The 17,246-nt window shown below is 39.1% G+C and overlaps 1 protein-coding gene across 1 annotated transcript in view; it reads right to left on the bottom strand.

Moving 5' to 3' along the window:
* Positions 1–13,016, bottom strand: part of LOC140235172 (gamma-aminobutyric acid type B receptor subunit 2-like) — a 145,747-nt gene extending 132,731 nt beyond the window's left edge. Inside the window, exon 1 of the mRNA XM_072315207.1 lies at positions 12,831–13,016. Coding sequence (XP_072171308.1) covers positions 12,831–13,016 — 186 coding nt within the window. The remainder of the gene's footprint in view (positions 1–12,830) is intronic.
* Positions 13,017–17,246: the final 4,230 nt, after the last annotated feature.

Genomic DNA, 17,246 nt, shown 5'->3' with positions numbered 1-17,246 from the left:
TGAACTCGGGTGAAGGCGTCAACTGATTATACACGTATATTATTATTTGAGAAGCTTTCCCGGTAACGCTATCCTTTGAGAGCCATTTTCATTAATCTAATTTAGAGACCAAAGATGAGTTTTCCATGTCCCATGGATAGCATGAATTTGTGCTTTCATGTTTCCTATACGACACATGACGACATGGTTGTTAGGAGCTTGTTGAACAACCAATAAAGACGTCAAATTTCTTGATTTGTTGTTGTTGGTGCATCATTGTTCACCTTCATCGATAACCTTCATAAACAGACAACACACCTATGCCAGATGTCATCCACAAACACGAACCTACATGTCCCGAAACTCTCAAAATAATCTGCTATTTGATTGCCTAATAACGTGCTACGGTCATCAAAGTTATACGTGCACCGAAAACAACTCCAAAAGTTAAACCTTTCTATGAACGCTTATTCCGAGAAGTCGAGCAAAAGGTAAACGCAAATCACTCAACAGGCTTGAAAGATAAACAGAAACAAATATCAACAGTATGGAACAAATTGCTTTTGGGAGAGTGTTAAACTTCAGCAGCACAGAACGTGTGTCGTGTGCGTGTTACTCATACTGTCCAGAAACTGCGCACGCACCCGCAACAGATCCTAACGCCACATTTTTGTCCGATCTATTTCCGTCTTGATAGATAGAGGCAAGAACTGCGATGGCTGATCATTTTGTTTCGTGACATTCGTGGATAAACATTAATGAGAGTAAACACGATCAATCAGACTACAGGAAACAAGCCATTCACTGAGACAACTCTGACAGAACTACGCAATATCCAGCTTCTATTACTGTCCTACAGTGAGAGCTTATTATATTTGTGCGCGCCTGTAATTGTACGCACTTTTTTTTTCTTTTTTTTTTGGGGGGGGGGGGGTAGGAAGGTGAGGACTAGTCTGTGCTAGCTCGAATATGATAAATTAGAGACAAAATACCGGTTATTATCTTGTGGAGAATAGTTATATAGCATTAGTTGCTTTCTCCTCTATACTATTTGTAAATGTATCATGTAATGCAAAAACGTACGGTTATGAAGCGTAATTGAAGGTATTACATACATGACTATACAAACATGTGATGGATGCCCTTACACTCTATTATTGACTATACCTACTACTTTGCATAATACACCTCATGCCCTTTTATTTCAATACCACATACATACGAACACACACACACACACACACACACACACACACACACACACACACACACACATAACATACCGGTAAATGTGTTCGTTATATTATAAATCGGTCAATACAAACCATGATTTCAAGCGTATGGCATCTGAAGAAATTAAGTGTATCAAAAGCGTGTACATAACTATTAGAAGTCACCTTAATGTCCAATTCGCGTTAAATACAGCGATTGCGCTTATTTTGCTTCTGAAATAAAGACGAATCGATTAGTTTGTTTGTCTGTCGGGATTGTTCACACCTGGTATTGCCTTCGTTATCTCTGCATGATAAATACATCAACCTTGAACTCAGTGGCACGCATCACACAATGAAACCTCGGACAGCTGCATATCGATTACTGGATATTACGGATTTAAACCATCCCTCCAGTCTATACAGCGCTTTAGCACGTTCTTACCGGTCAGTTTTTACTATTCAACTGCTTCAAAAGGTTTCACTCTGTTCATTTAAAACAAAGAATTCTGCAAAAAAAGTACATATTCTATCAAAATAAGATTAAGATGAGCTTTATGAACGTATTTGCAGTGAATGATACAAAGTGTTGTTAGATTCGATCTATCGTCAGACTACGGTTCGGGTTTGTTTAACATACATCCGGTTTTCGGCGGTCAATTTCCCTCCAGAGGATATCGACGCAGCCATCGGGGGAGCACCCACGCATTTTGTGGGGCAAGATATCCAGCAGTGCAGAAGAAATGATGCCGTCGATACGATAACACGACACGCCAACTGCCCTCGAAGAGACAGGCTTCTGTTTTGACACCGTGTTGTTAGTTACTCAGAGATGAGCAGGCTCGCCGAAAGGAGAATAGAATGAGAGAATGAAGACAAAAAGTGACCCTATGTTTCTTGCCTCCTCATTGAAACTCTTCATTGTTGTCTTCTTTGTTTCTTACGATAACGAAGATAATGATGACAAATACTTTTATTGTATTTAAGATTAAAAAAAAAACACCGTGGCAACGTACTGCTGTTTTCTTTTATTTTTCATTTATTATCATAGGCAACTGTTACTGTTGATGGTAAAGCGTCTGCAGAAAGAGACTATGAATTTTGTGTCTCCCAAGTCAGTTACTATTTTGACTGGACATACATCAGTCTTTCAGCATGAACCTGGTTTTGTCCTTTCATAATTTTTTACTCACGGCACGTATATACAGGCTAGCAAAGAAGACCTGACCTCAATGTACTCAGAGGATCATTCTGACGATTTAGATATCCATTTAGATTAATACACTTGCAAATCTCTCAATATATTATCTCTCTCCCTTAATCCCACAACTCTCTTCCTTTGTAGTAGCTTTGTTTGGTCAATTATATATCTCAGGACCATCGGTGGAACAGAATTCGAAAGAAGTTATTCCCTCTTCTGCCTCCCGTACACACAGAAGAAAGAGGAAAATTTCTTTATAACAATTGGAATGTTTTGCCTTCTTCCAAAATACAGAAGGCGTAGATGATCATATCTTCAATCGAATGTTTGACAGTAAAACAATGGAGTGAAAGTAAAATGTGGATTGTGACTAGCCCTATTGAAAGACATATCTCTCAGCATTCAGATTGACAAACTGAAAGTTTTCGCATGATAAATGACGATTCTAGAGTGGCGTTGAATTTCACCCAAAGCCATGCTTTCTTTCAACCCATGTCGTGTTTGTTTCTGTCTGTTGTAGTGAAATTATCAATCTAGTATTAGAATGCATTTGTTCATTTCGTGTCATCTCTGTTTTCTCTTTTGCCGACTATGTCCCTTTTGGTAAGAGAAAAACATAATATGTCCCTTGAAGTATTTGGGCAGATATAATGAAAGAGCCTACACAAAGAGCAGTGTTCATACAAATGGACAAATTGACCATAGGGGGGATAGGCATTATCATTATTATTTAATCTATTAAGTATTAAGAGTAGCATCCTCCTTCCACTAATTCTCTTTTTGTGGTGTTGTAAAGTTATTCTATTATTCTCTCTCCTATATATTAGGATGTGCGATTACAAAGTAATGATCATCCTAATCCAGTGCGACTGAACTGCTATGATGGGTTACTCCCTTCACAGTGCATGGACTCACTGTGTAGACTATTTATTGGAACTGAGTAATCTTGCTGGATTACTTCTAAACTTTGTAAAGCGCACACAACCATATGAAGATGTAATCCTTCCGCGCATGACAAGATTAGGGTACGGAAAAGAAAGTAAACCGCACCACATTGGTGCTTATCATTGTAGAGTTTGTGCTTGCTTTATCTATTTCATTAATTTCACTCTTTTTTTTTCCTGTTTGTATTCTAGGAATAAGATCCATAGACCACATGCAGTATGTAACCTTCGTCACCTCCTTTGATAGTCGATAGTAGTATTTAATTATTGAGGTGTGAAGATTCACTTGATGAGGAGACTACGAAGCAGATGGATCGGGGTGGCGTACCATCACGGCGCCAATACGTCCAATATGTGTAGAAAAAGAGAAAGTAAGTGAGTGAGTGAGTGTGTGTAGGTGTGTGTGTGTGTGTATGTGTGTGTGTTTGCTTGTGTATGAGGCAGAGTTAGAGGGAGGGAGAGAGAGAGAGAGAGAGAGAGAGAGAGAGATGGTTCCGAGATGTGAATACCATGGTTAACACAGGAAAAAAGAATATAGCGATATACCGAGAAAACAAAGTCGTGTCAGGAGTGGAGGTAAAGATAAGTAGAGATAGAACAATGTGTAGGAATGCGGTGTCTCTGAGCACCATGGACGTACCTTGATGCCAAATACCACCTAACCATAACGTACTAGACACCAACTGTCAATCAAAAATAGGGTTAAATATCAAATTTAATCTATTCATTTTTTTTTTCGGCAACCAACTTATCCCTCCACATTGTTAGATAATATTATATCATATTATTTGTGTTGTGTTCTAACGGTTCATGGATAAACCGATCATTAGTATTGATGGATACAATTTTCGTGCCAAACAGATGAATGTACGGCATATCATCGATAAGAATCTGAAAAAATTGTCGCACAGTTATAATCTACAAACGTTTTTATAGTTCCTCATACTTTCAAACCCCTCCAACTGAAGACGAATGATAAACTAGGCAACAATATCAATAATACTGAGACAAGTGTCTCGGCGGGCTGCACAGTTGAAGGGGAAGGGGGTTCGGTTGTACTGTGAAATAAGATCTCCGGACTGCTTGTGGGTAGAATAGCAAATTTTCTCTCATAAAAATTATCTTCATCTCCCCCAACTCTCACTCGCGCATAGTGGTATATTCCCTAGTTGCCCATGTTTTAACCACTAGCGTACTCCTCTTTCATCTTTTAACCTCTCCTCCCCTAGACCTCCTACCCCCCCCCCAAAAAAAAAAAAAAAAGAAAAAAAAGAAAGGGGGAAACCTGGTTACGGTCTTGATAATGTCACAATGCAAAAAAGATGAATGAAATATGAGCAATCATTATTTCATTTTTGATTCATGAGACTTATTGACTGACTGATTTATCTAAAATCCCTTTGGCAACGCCTTCCTGCAAATCTGCTGAAGAACGTTTTGATGATCGGGACCTTTACATGAAGTACATTACAGTTGGGCCACAAGGTGGATCACATTTCTCAGCTAAAAAGATAAGTGAATAAAACATGGCTTTCGGTCGTACAGAGTTCGTCGGGGCTTAGATGTTTGTTGTGTTGTACTGCTCCATCAGCGATGACAGTGCATGCATCCCTCAAAGGATGTGATGTGAATTTCATCAAAATGTTGATACAAAATTGATCAATCTGATCCCCCATCCCCATCAAATTACCTAGATCTAATCCTACAACATTCTAGTACTCGCGAAAGTAGTTCTTATGCGATTAGCCGAAATCACGTGTTAGCCTAAAATTGGTGTGATATCAATTTGAATTGAGTGAAGTTATTAATTTGGTGCATCAAATATAATGGCAATGTTTTCCTTCGCTCTCTCCCCCTTTCTCTCTCTCTCTCTCTCTCTGGCACTGGCCACCTGAAAAACATGGTCTAAACTCGACACACAGGACTTTGAAGCGACATGCTTCATACCTGGATTACGGCAATTCTCCACATCGGTCTCCCTCAAAAACACCTTAACATCCCACGCAATGTCGACAAGAATCGTGACAGCGGCACCATTGATGTTACACCTGCGCACAGGTACCCCCCCCCCCCTCCCCGATAACCAGCGCCATTTAACGAACAATATTATTATCTCTCTCACGGCCGGGATAACTACATTAATTTAATACAATGCGATAATATTTTATCTAACACTTTACACGAAAAGGTGCAATTTATGAAAGCGGGCAAGGATAGTGTAATGTACTATTTCCTTGCAAATGACGTAATTTTGAAAGTCGGGAGTACCATTTGCACAAAGGACATGTTACTTAATGACGGAAGACTTTTAATGATTAGCTTGGTCGTTACATTATGCTATTTTTTCCGTATCAACTTTGAATGTGTATAATCACCATGTAATGGACGCCGCTTTCGCAGTATATCATTATGTCGTATTAAAAGTTGAAAATAAATGAACCCATGAAAAAGAACAATAATGGAGCATAATAAATGTCGTAGCCTGATTAGCCTCAGAGCATGAATAATGTTTAAATATTGTAGATGTAAAGCCATGTTTGTGCTATTAAGCCTCGGTGTAGAATATGAATCAGTATTTCATGCGCGCACACACACACACACACGTATACATCAATGGTTCAAACCACAGGTATTGAATAACCGATGGGTTTTGTGGCTGCTGATATTTGAGCATTTGTTATTGTCATATTGTTCAGAAAACATCGTCTTAAATCGCCCAAAGTCCAATTAAAGTTACAATACAAGCGGCGTCAACCAAAGCTTTTGTAAATGCAAATATGAAAGACTCATAACAGTATACTAATATCAATATAGATACAGGTGTGATAACTTCCGTAGCTTCTTAATAGCAATCCTAAAATATAAACATGTAAATAAATGAAGTATAAACAACAAAATTAGATTTTCCAGGCAATTCGGAGTTCAGTGCAATTCAATTTACCTGGAAGTATTTGTTCTACTTTTTTTTTCTTATACTGGTCACCTAAATGTAGTTAAGATATGCACTTAAGGGTTGGCAAAATGCAGCAAACTACCAGATAAAGTTATAGCCCCTTTATACCTCCCAAGTATTTACTTACAATCCATTTAATACACCCTAATTTCGTGCAACGAAGTTTTTGTAATGACTTTACTTTGATCTACGCACAGGGAGGGATACACAAAATCTCATGAATTATTCAACACTCGCTAAAGTCTGATCAAATTATATCAACTTAGCATTTCAGCGGGTGGGTAAATCTGTTGGTGAGTACCGCTATGAGAACGGTACGTCTGTTGGCGATGGATACTATTTTCTTAGCAAATTGTGTCCTAAAATTGAAGACTGTTTTCGCACACTGTGATTTCAGCAAAGCCACGGCGGTTGTTCATGACGTTAGAGCGGCCTGAAAATGTAGGTCAGTGTGGTTACATGCTGCCGCTGGCCAAAGCCAACGATCATGACTAGCAATGCGGGATATAACTCAATGCTTTCAGGCCCGTTTGCCAGCAGCTCCAAAAAATAACAGAAATAAAAAGAAAAACAATGAGTCGCAAATCCCCCCCCCCCCCCTGTTTGAAAAAAAAAAATGAAAGGGGGTTATAGTAGCACAATAAAATAAAATATAAAAGATGCACAGGGGAGCCTTTTTTTTTCTTGTCAGCCGATTAAACCCGGAAGTGGTCCATTTTTTCTAATTCTGAACCCTCCCATAAAAAATCCTAGTTACGGGCCTGACTTTAGTGATGAATGCTGATAGATCCACAGACGATGTAGATACTATTATACACTCATGAACGTACATCTTTACCCGTCTTGGGTAAAATCTTCCTGTCTTTCTAGCCAGCTACTCATGTGCTCATACTAGCACATTGCCCCTTATGAATCCAGCAGCAATTTGTGCTTTATTCGTGATACCTTGCTGTCATGCATTTGAATCGTTCATCTTTCATCTGTAATTTTTATTCTTATTTTCTTAAAAAGTCTTTCACGCATGCATGAACCAGTCAATCAGTTCATCAGACAGACAATCAATCCACCAAGAAACGCTGTATAGACATATGTATTATCCTTGCCCAGTCATGAAACTTTCTTGTGTTGTTCCTTCACGTATGCTTTCAAACACAGACGATTCCTCCCTTACCCCTATTCGATGAGCACCTGCGTTGCTAGGTAACCAACACTTCCATCAAAATAGGGAGATCATGAGTGTATCCATCTCGCTGGCTCGACTCATCGTCCGTACAGGGCGTGATGTGGTTGTTATTTTTCTTTTCCCTTCGGATTGAAAGACAACCAGTCACAGACCTTGCCCTCTTTCAGTCTTTTTTTTCTCTCTTCCCCATTTCCGGCTTGGTTCTCCCTCTGCTGTAACCCAGATGTAGACAGCCGATCGATAGGCTCATCAGGCAGTGTGACAAGATGGAGGAGTCAATCTTCCAGATTATCGATTAACCATTACCCTCTAGCTCTTGAGAAAGTAACGTCTTCAAGGAAATGAGTTGCAAAAAAAAAATACAAACAAAAAAGAATGATATACGGCCAAATGCGACTCCATTTCCCCCGTCAAATTATATACAAAGAGACGGTGTACATAGGATGGATTAAACAGACAGAAGAATATGAAACTTATCTACATTTTATCAAGCGAAAATAAGAAGAGATTTGACTGAGGTGGAAAAATAATTCATACTTAACACAAACTGACATCGTTTGCTTGTATGTTTGTTTTGAAAGATATCGGGTAACAGAGACTGTAATGTTGGCTCAGTATGAATTGTACTACCAACAAACGGGACTGCTCTTCAGCTTAAAGGAGCTACAACAACCTCGTCGACATAATATATTTCTATACTTTTGTCGTCGTTATCGTTTTTTTAATGATTGGGTGATGAGGTATAGTGGCAGTTGAGCGCTCAGAAGAATGCCAAAAGACCAAGCTTTGCTCTTGCAAAGCTCAACAAAACTAACTTGTCACATTAAAATGGCGATTCAGTTAATGGGGCCATGCGAGACGAATGGTAGCACAAATTTAAAAATGTAAAACGATAAGCTAATGTTCTGCAACTTTGCGTTGTTATTCCAGATTGTTTTTTTTTTAAATAATATATGCTTATACGGCAATCAACCCTTCGATGCAATGCTCAATTCATTCATCGGAAAGATGAAAATTATGTGGGTTAAAAACATTAGCAAGATTAAGAACAAACCAATAAGAAGTGGAGCAAAATTGAGCTATTTCCATCTCAGATTTGGTAGACGATTTTGATACACCATAGATTCTGGTAATGCCCCCTGTCGATCTGTATCTCTCTTAGTATATACGCTGCTACAGTTTCAAAAGAATTACCAAGGGGATCTATCAGATCAAAACGCATAAAATAATAGAAATCGCATGAAATTATTCTCTTGGAGCTTCAGATAGCTGCTATCTTGCTATCTTTGTGTTTCAGTTACAATACCGCAGGAAAAAGGGGGTTAGGTCAGCATTGCTGGTACGTGTCTATACCCGAGAACAAAAAGCAATCACAGGTATGGTGCTTAAAGGAAGGAATGACCGATGCAAGTCTAGCTAGAAAACCCTCCCATCACCCGCTCTGATAGGGGCTCGCGTGGCACGAATGGTAGGTCATCGCATTACGTCTTGCCGTAATTAGTGTCAGTTCAAATTTACTCTCCCGTCCAATCAATGAGGTATGTACGAAGATGTATGCAATTTAGTGTGTTTCTTTATTTTTGGCCGTTTCAGGCAGTTGCTACGCATAATCAGGATGGTATAGAATCACTACAAACTGATAGTTTAAAGGGGAAAGTGTATCTAACATCAAACAAAATAAAGATGGTGTCTGTGATCTACATTGCAGAATTAAGATCACGTTGAAAAGAAAAACAACAAAAAACCAACACACACATGACAGTGACATCACAAGTATACTTGTCGGCTTGTACCAATTTCCAATCTCTGATCATATCAGTATTGCTGGTCGATAATTTACCCCTAATTTCCTGAATAAGTCATTGATAGCAGAGCTTTATGACGTCATTATGCACAATGATTTTTGCATCCTCAATGCCAACGTCAGTGATCACATCACACATTGCCCAGTCACACATAGTCACAGTATCACCTCCTCGCTCGAGTGAAGGGCTATTGCTGAAAAAAAAAATACAGAAAACAGATGCAAGTAGAACTCAAAGGTCGTTTTTGTGGATATTGTTGTAGTTCTTGTTGTGATTATTCTCGGTTTGATGCTGCTTTATTTCGTGTTTTCTTTCGATTACAAAGTTGTATAGTATACAGGTTTTAATGCAATGACATCTAATTGATGTCTATGGAATTACTGCCAATAGAACTATATCCTGACTGGCATACAAAACTGATCGTATCTCATGATATTAATATAGATCTTTACGTTAATACAACGTTGACATAATTTTTTTCCATTGAACCTTACAGAGAACAATGATAAATGATGCATCATTGTTTCTGTCAATGAACTGGTCAACAAAAACAACGACAAAGCGGCCTGGTATAACTGGGTCAGGTCTATTAGGTATGTCGGGAACCGGAAGAACGTCCGTGACTTTTCCGCGATATTAACTCCGTCCCAACGACAATCAGGATCGCATCACGATTGTTTCTCCTCGTCTGCTTGGGAATCGCATCGCTCCGTGCTGTGTTCGCTTCAGACCTAATCAGTCCGGAGTCGGCTACATTAATTTGTGTGCGCTTCACGTCAGGGCTGATTTGCCTCTTATTTATTTCAAATCAGACGACATGATTCGCGATCACAAAATCGCTGTATTTACCAATCCCGTCACAGAGTTTACTCGTCTCACTCGCGTGCCAAAATCAGTTAGTGTCAACGCTCTGCCAAACGCAGTCTGGGATTGGAGATTGCGATAGAGTAGACGATCCATGTCCTCGGTGATATCGATGTTTACCGAGAGATACTTTCACGCGCGTATTGGCAATTTCCCTGGGTCGGATAGCTTTAATCATGGTGATCAAATCCAGATACAAACTGCCACCGCCGCAAATCAAGCGTCAAATGCGATTGCGCACCAGACGTTTGCCGTTATAATGGCCGATGAAGAGGGGATATTGATCACACAAATCGGATGATTCATAATGCTTAGCCATAAAAGCATGAATGGATATTACGTAAATCAAATTTTGATTCACACATTCCTCAAGTCGCCGCAGTTAATTTTTCATGAAAATGGCTACTACTAAAACACTGATCAATTCAGTGCTTATTTACGTCGATGTAGGGCAATTTGTCAATCAGTTGCAATGTGAAATATGGTTGATAAACATTATTGACAGGTAACGGGTTTTGTGTGACAGGTGTATACTGGTCTACTGAGCAGTGCTTGACTGGAAAGCATTGTTGAGACAAAATACGGTGGGTATCGATATTTACAGGGATTGTGCAGTATTGGTGGAGGCGAGGATTAGGCTTTTAACTTTTTGTGAGATACCAAGAAACCATTTATGAAATAGTACAGAGCATGCCATGCTAGGACGAATTCAAATTTTATTTGATGAAAATCGGTTTTGGTATGGCTGAGACATCCAAAAACAAATTAAGATAAAGCGATCATAATAAAAGGTGGGTCGCACCTTTTATTACGATTGCTCTATTTTGCGTATCTTGGCCATTTAAAAACCAATTTTCATCAAATAAACGTTGAATTCCTCTTGGAATTACATGCTCCTTCATATTTCATAGGAGGTTTCTCATTATCTTACCCCAAAAAATATTAGAAACCTGAAGTTAGGTCTCAACCAGAACTATACGATCCCTTTAATTGTGTGGCTTGATGTGATTTTCCACACATAGGAATGTGAGGAAAGAATCGGATACGACTGGTTTTAATTTACGTTCTACATCGGTTTGTCATTGGATGTCGGGCCACCACTTTTTAAGAAATTATGTTTTTGGTAGCTCGATAGTGTGTACATTGTTTTAATATGTTTTTTTTTTCCTTCAAAAAAAGGGGGAGAATAACTTATGGCTCAATCAATATTTCATGAATATGTGGTGTCATGGAAAATCATGTTTATGCCTCAATTCAGTATTCAATAATATTAGACTTTTTGAAGTTTGATTATTCAGAGTAAATGGTAATTGACGCCCCCCCCCCATCATACCTGCTAATTTCCATAAAATTTTCAAGGTTTATTATAGTTTCTTAATGTTGTATTAATGATCTTATTTTTAGTTTCTCTCTATCCCCTCCCCATCTCTTTATCTCTCTATAAATATGTATATATATATATATATATATATATATATATATATATACATACATAGTTGATTGGTATGTATTTTACGTGATGAATGTATTTGTTTTTGTTCTTTTTGTCTTTCAGGTTTTTCTTGTTTTGGGGGGTTGAATTCGTAACTTAATATTTTGTTTTCATTCACCTTCCCATTACCCATTTTAGAAGTGAGGAAAAGGAGATGGCTGACCCATAATTCCGTGACCTATACGAGTTCTAAAGGCATTCCAAGGCACATTCGCCCCCCCCCCCCATCACCTCAATCACTCCACACGATCCATTCCCAAGGCAAGTATATCATTATGATACGGACCCTTCGAATGTGCAAAGGAGTGTTATCTTAACGCTTAATCAGAGGAGGTCCTCCGTTCTCCCCATAGCAACGCATCCGTCCTTTCCCTCCCTTGTTACCATCTCAAGATCAGAGGCAGATATCAACTTATCAGTGGCAGCGATCGCAGCTAGCGTGCGATGGTCAAAATAGTTGCAGCTCTTCTCGGATAACGAGATCTCCACAGTCTTTGTGTTTGTGTGTGTCTATGTGTGTGTTAGATAGAAAGTGTGCATGTGTGTATCCTTTTTTTATTAACTCATTGATGAAAGGAATAATTCCGATGGAGACCAGTCAAGCGAGATATACCACCACTATGAAAGGTCGTGGACATCGATAACGAGGTGTATGTGTGTGTGTGCTTTATGGCGATTCTTAATGTATGAAGTTATCTGCAATGCACCCGCTAGTTTGTCCAGTACTGTATATCTGGTCCGGTGGCATTACAGACATCTATACAACATTTACAACTATCACTCTTCTACACTCTATCATTGTTAATTGTTACAAAAGTAAAGCCGTTGTGCAGATGAACAGGTCATCTTTTCGTGGAGTTTTCTTTGTTATTGTTCAACAGTCTTCTTCAAATCTTTAAAATTTTGATCTCTTTTTCTTATTTTTTCTTTGTTCAGTACTTCTCTTTGTATTTTTTCTAATGTAGCATAAATGTATGATCATTCGGAGCACGTTTCATCTACTAGGTGGTTACAAGTTGAAATAATATGTGAAATAACACATTTAGGGTATTATTAATGCAACATTGAGCTAAGTTGGTCCATCTACGCGCAATATTTGTCCAGCTAAAAGCTCAAAAGACTCGTGTGGCTTTTAGCGTTTTAAGGATTATTTTTGCAGACTTTCCTCAATGTTCCTAAGTGTAGAAAGTGAGCTCACCTGGGTGTCGTTGTAGTACATGATCAGACGATGTCCTTCTAGAACTTGTTGTTCATTCACGTGGTTTAACGCTAGGCATGCTGCTTCCACATCTACCCTGCCATTTACGAACGAAGACTGAGAGAGCGGGAAGAGGCCGCCTATGAAAATATTCCTCAAGTTGGAGGAGTTTCCCGTGGCTCCCATATCCGTGGCAAAATCCTTCCTCAGTAAATCCACACAATTCTCCGTGGAGGTCGTTTCGATCCCACAGCAGCTTCTCTGATACAAGCCCACCGGCACCGTGGTCGAGCTGGCTGCCCGAGAGCCGGGGGCCTGTCGACTGAGCGCCCAGCAAGTTATTGCCACGCAGATCCAGCGCCACGTTGAAAGTTTTGACATTTTATGTTTTAAGTTCCGCAACCATGGTAACGCACAAAGCCCGCTCATCTTGAAGTTGATTTCACAGGGAAAGGGAACGAAAAAGAGTCGCAGAGTTTCAGAGAGCAGACTAATTTGGTGTAGAGGCGCTCGATCGGTTGCCAGAGTCCAACAAAAGAAGACGGAATACCACCTCGGTCGTCTGCGGACGCCATCGTCTGGTAAAATGCGCCACCCTCGTGCTCGCCATACGCCAGCTCATTGATTTGTGGGCGTGTACTGAGATGAAGTGCGCGACCATTGCACACAAGCTCCTTTGTGTATGAGCGTGTGCGTTTATTTTGAGTAGGTATGTGGTACAGATAATGCTTAGGAGCTTGTGCGACTCATAATTTGCGCGTCCGTATTTGATTAAGCTCTATGTTTGTATAGAGCATCAATATTGTATGGCTGTCAGCGCACGCACAGAAACCTGACGGCAAGCCAGATTCAATTTGCTTTCACTGCAAGAAGTAGACCGCGTCACCAAAGGGCATAGCTTTGCTTCACGCACAATAAATATGCAACGAGGAGCTAGTTTTACTGTTCCGGATTTTCATATAAGCTTCTTTTCCAAGAAAATACATCTTGCCCGCATGCTCCGAGATATTGATGTAACCTGACTTTGTTGAACTGAGTTAAAATCATATTGAATGTGTAGAGCGATTCGGGATAATATCGAAGGCATTAGTCCTACATGCGCTAGTATACATATTTTACTCTTTCATCTGTAAACAACGTTAACTTTCTTTTTTTTTTTGCAAAAGTGATGGCATAGTATGTGCAGACGTACTTGTCACTTATAACGCTAACATTAAACTTACTCTTGAGTCTTCAACAATAGTTGTGGCACTCATAACTCTGAACTCTAAAACATTTGAAAACGCGCAAACAAACAAAAACAAACATATAAACAGACAAACGAATAAGGCACCTTTAATAAAAATAAAGACTTATTTGCTATATCGGACAGTACAATAATATTCGATATGGAGAACGAACATTTGCATATAGTGCATCTACTTTATGATGTAATCTTCTTCAGAATGTACTATATTGATATTTTAAAGTTCATTTCCTAATGTTTACATACATGTAATGCTAAAAGTACGCTGGTGTGGGTACAAAATCTGAGCCCTGGATTTTCGCATTGGGCCGAACTCATACCGGGATCTATTATACTTCGAGTCCAGAGCAGCATTAACGGTGTCCTGATGTTCCTTCATTCATTGTCAACAACTTTTGATTTTGTCTTTTATGAGACATTTTCTATATATATCATTTTTTGTTTGTTGGGATGAAAAGATGAAAATACCCACCACCTCAGGCTATTTATGGACAAGCTTTCACACCCGACATTAGCGGCAACCACGATCTTTTTTCGGCATCCGGATTTCAAAGGTGAATATAATTATGCTTGGGGAGATAACGGCACGTACAAAGCGTTAAAGAAGAAGGAGGTTGAGAAGATTTAAAAACCCCGTAAATTACTGCCATGGCTTGATATTCTCTTTGAAATCATTCACGTGTTTCTCCCTCCAGCCATCACATGTCAATGACTACCACGCACAGAAAGGCACGTGCAAATAAAAGGGAAACAAATTTTAAAACAATTGCTGGGATGTCACACCTCTGTCAAATTGCGTTCGTGATCGCGTGACAAAATAGTTGACAGGCATCAATATTCCTTACATCACAATCTCTCTCTCCCTCTATCTACCCATCTATCTATCTGTAGCTATCAATATATATTTATTTTTTTTGTCTATCTCTCTCTCTCTATCTATCTGTCTCTCTCCCTCTCTATCTCCTTATCTATCTATATATCTATCTCTATCTCTCTCTGTCTATCTGTAACTAATTATGTATCTTTCTATCTCTCTATTCATCTCTCTCTCTCTCTCTCTCTCTCTCTATCTGTTTAACTATATTTTTCTCTCTCCGCCTGCTTCCTTTGAAGTTGAATGGTCAGAGGGCTGGATACCCTTTGTGAAAGAGAGATCTGCAGCCCCGGATATTAAAAATGCACATCAAGTGTATCTATTAGTTTTCCTTTTATTTTTTTTATTTACTTTGTTATATGGCTGTGTGTATGTGTGCGTGTGAATGTGTGTGTGTGTATGTGTGTGTGGGATGTCTGACTGTGCGTGTGCGTGTCAAGCTATGTTGATCAGGTTGAACAAGATAGCTTTTTCTGAGATTTACGCGGAGTTTTTACATCACTTTAGTATACATGGTTTGATTTGATAGAATTAATCTGATTGTCACTTTTCAAAAGTCTAGCAATTTGTTTGTTTGTTTGTTTGTTTGTTTGTTTTTTATAATCTCAATCAACGCTACTTTGGAAGAGAAAGAAATTTCATTGGCGTGTAGTAAAAAAGTATGACTACGTAAAGATTACAATCATATTGACGGATCAGGGAAGAAGCTCCCCCGCAAGCCAAGGTGTGCACATTCATGACATTTACACTGGAAGCATTATCACCTTTATTAAAGTTTCTGAGAATTTATATCACTCCATACCAAAAATCTGACACATGACACGAAAGTAACATTCTCGATGTTACATTTTCAGAAAGTTGCAAACTAAGAATCAAAGGAAGGGGGGGGGGGGGGATAAATCATCAAATAATATGTGCCGCATACCGCAAGAGTTTGCATCGCGTATAGATTCAAGACGACGAGATAGATATTTGATTATGAAACCATATTTACCAATCTGACAATTCAAACGCGATGTGTTTATTACAGGCTCGCGAACACGTGAGAGGAATTTTTATCGATTACCCAATACGAAGATTCCGGATATTAATAACGCTCGAGTCTACACGGCAAGAGATTGAGGTCACGTGACTTCCCAGGTACCACGAGAGAGAAAGAGAGAGAGAGAGAGAGAGAGAGAAAGAGAGAGGGAGAGAGAGAGAGAGAGACGGGGTGTAAATAAAGCATTTTTACATAGTAGGCGCATAACGCGAGATGAGCAATGAGACGGTAAGGTATATTATTATCTATCAGACATGAACACATATTTACAGGTAACTTGAGAACACTATTACAAAGTTATAGACTTATTGTTGAAATAAATAGAAAAAAGGACAAAGCAGAGATGAACAGACGAAAACACACTGTGAGCACTTGACCATACGGAGGTAAAATGAATAAGATACCGAGGCGTACAGACTGTAGCGAGACTTTGTTTGATATTACACCTTTTTTTAATAACTGAATGGGGGTGACGAGGTATTACCACGTTGGTCGACTCTGTGGTATACGTGAGGATTGTGTGTTGTTTATGCTATTCGCGTGTCTCCGTTATGTGTGCTTGTATGCGTGCGTGTGTGACTTTTGGGTAATTGCGTGTACGTGTGTGTTTATATATGTTTCTATATTTGTGTGTTATACTTGTAGGCCCCATGATAGTTTCAAGACCTGCTGCACCAACATGCATATTGTCTTATCAACCCCTGAGGCAAGGGATTTTTTTTTTCACAACCTTTCACTTGATTTCCGTTTATTTCTCAAGTACCCAGCATCATTCCAAGTGGTACAAAACAAATCTGGCCCACGTGGTATGTTATATAAATATCCGCACTGAATGAGTTAACTATCTATTATGGGGATTGCGTGTATCTTTGATGATGGGACATCATTGAGACTTAACTGAGGGAAACAATAATCGATGCATTCCTGTCATTAAAAAAAGCTTTCAACAAACAAAGAGACGATCGCTATTAGTTTTGCCTTGTGATGAGTTATAATAAAACTAATAAAAAGGTTAGCTAGATCCTTTGATGCAATGCAAACGTGATGGGTGTGTGCTGATAGTTGGTAAAGAGACACAATTTCCGGCTTTAATGGATGTTATTTTCTCGTCGCAATGTTAACCCGGAAGGACTAGCTCCATTATGGGGAATGGCCCCTGGCAAATTTCTATATTTGGTACTGTTTCGGCTGTTTGTTTACTTCTATTGATGAAACACAGACACGCCTTAAGAGCCTTAATGAAGCGATAACGTT

Source organism: Diadema setosum, chromosome 11 (assembly GCF_964275005.1).
Source record: "Diadema setosum chromosome 11, eeDiaSeto1, whole genome shotgun sequence".
In the NCBI taxonomy this organism is placed as follows: domain Eukaryota; kingdom Metazoa; phylum Echinodermata; class Echinoidea; order Diadematoida; family Diadematidae; genus Diadema; species Diadema setosum.
This window is presented reverse-complemented; position numbering and strand designations above follow the sequence as displayed.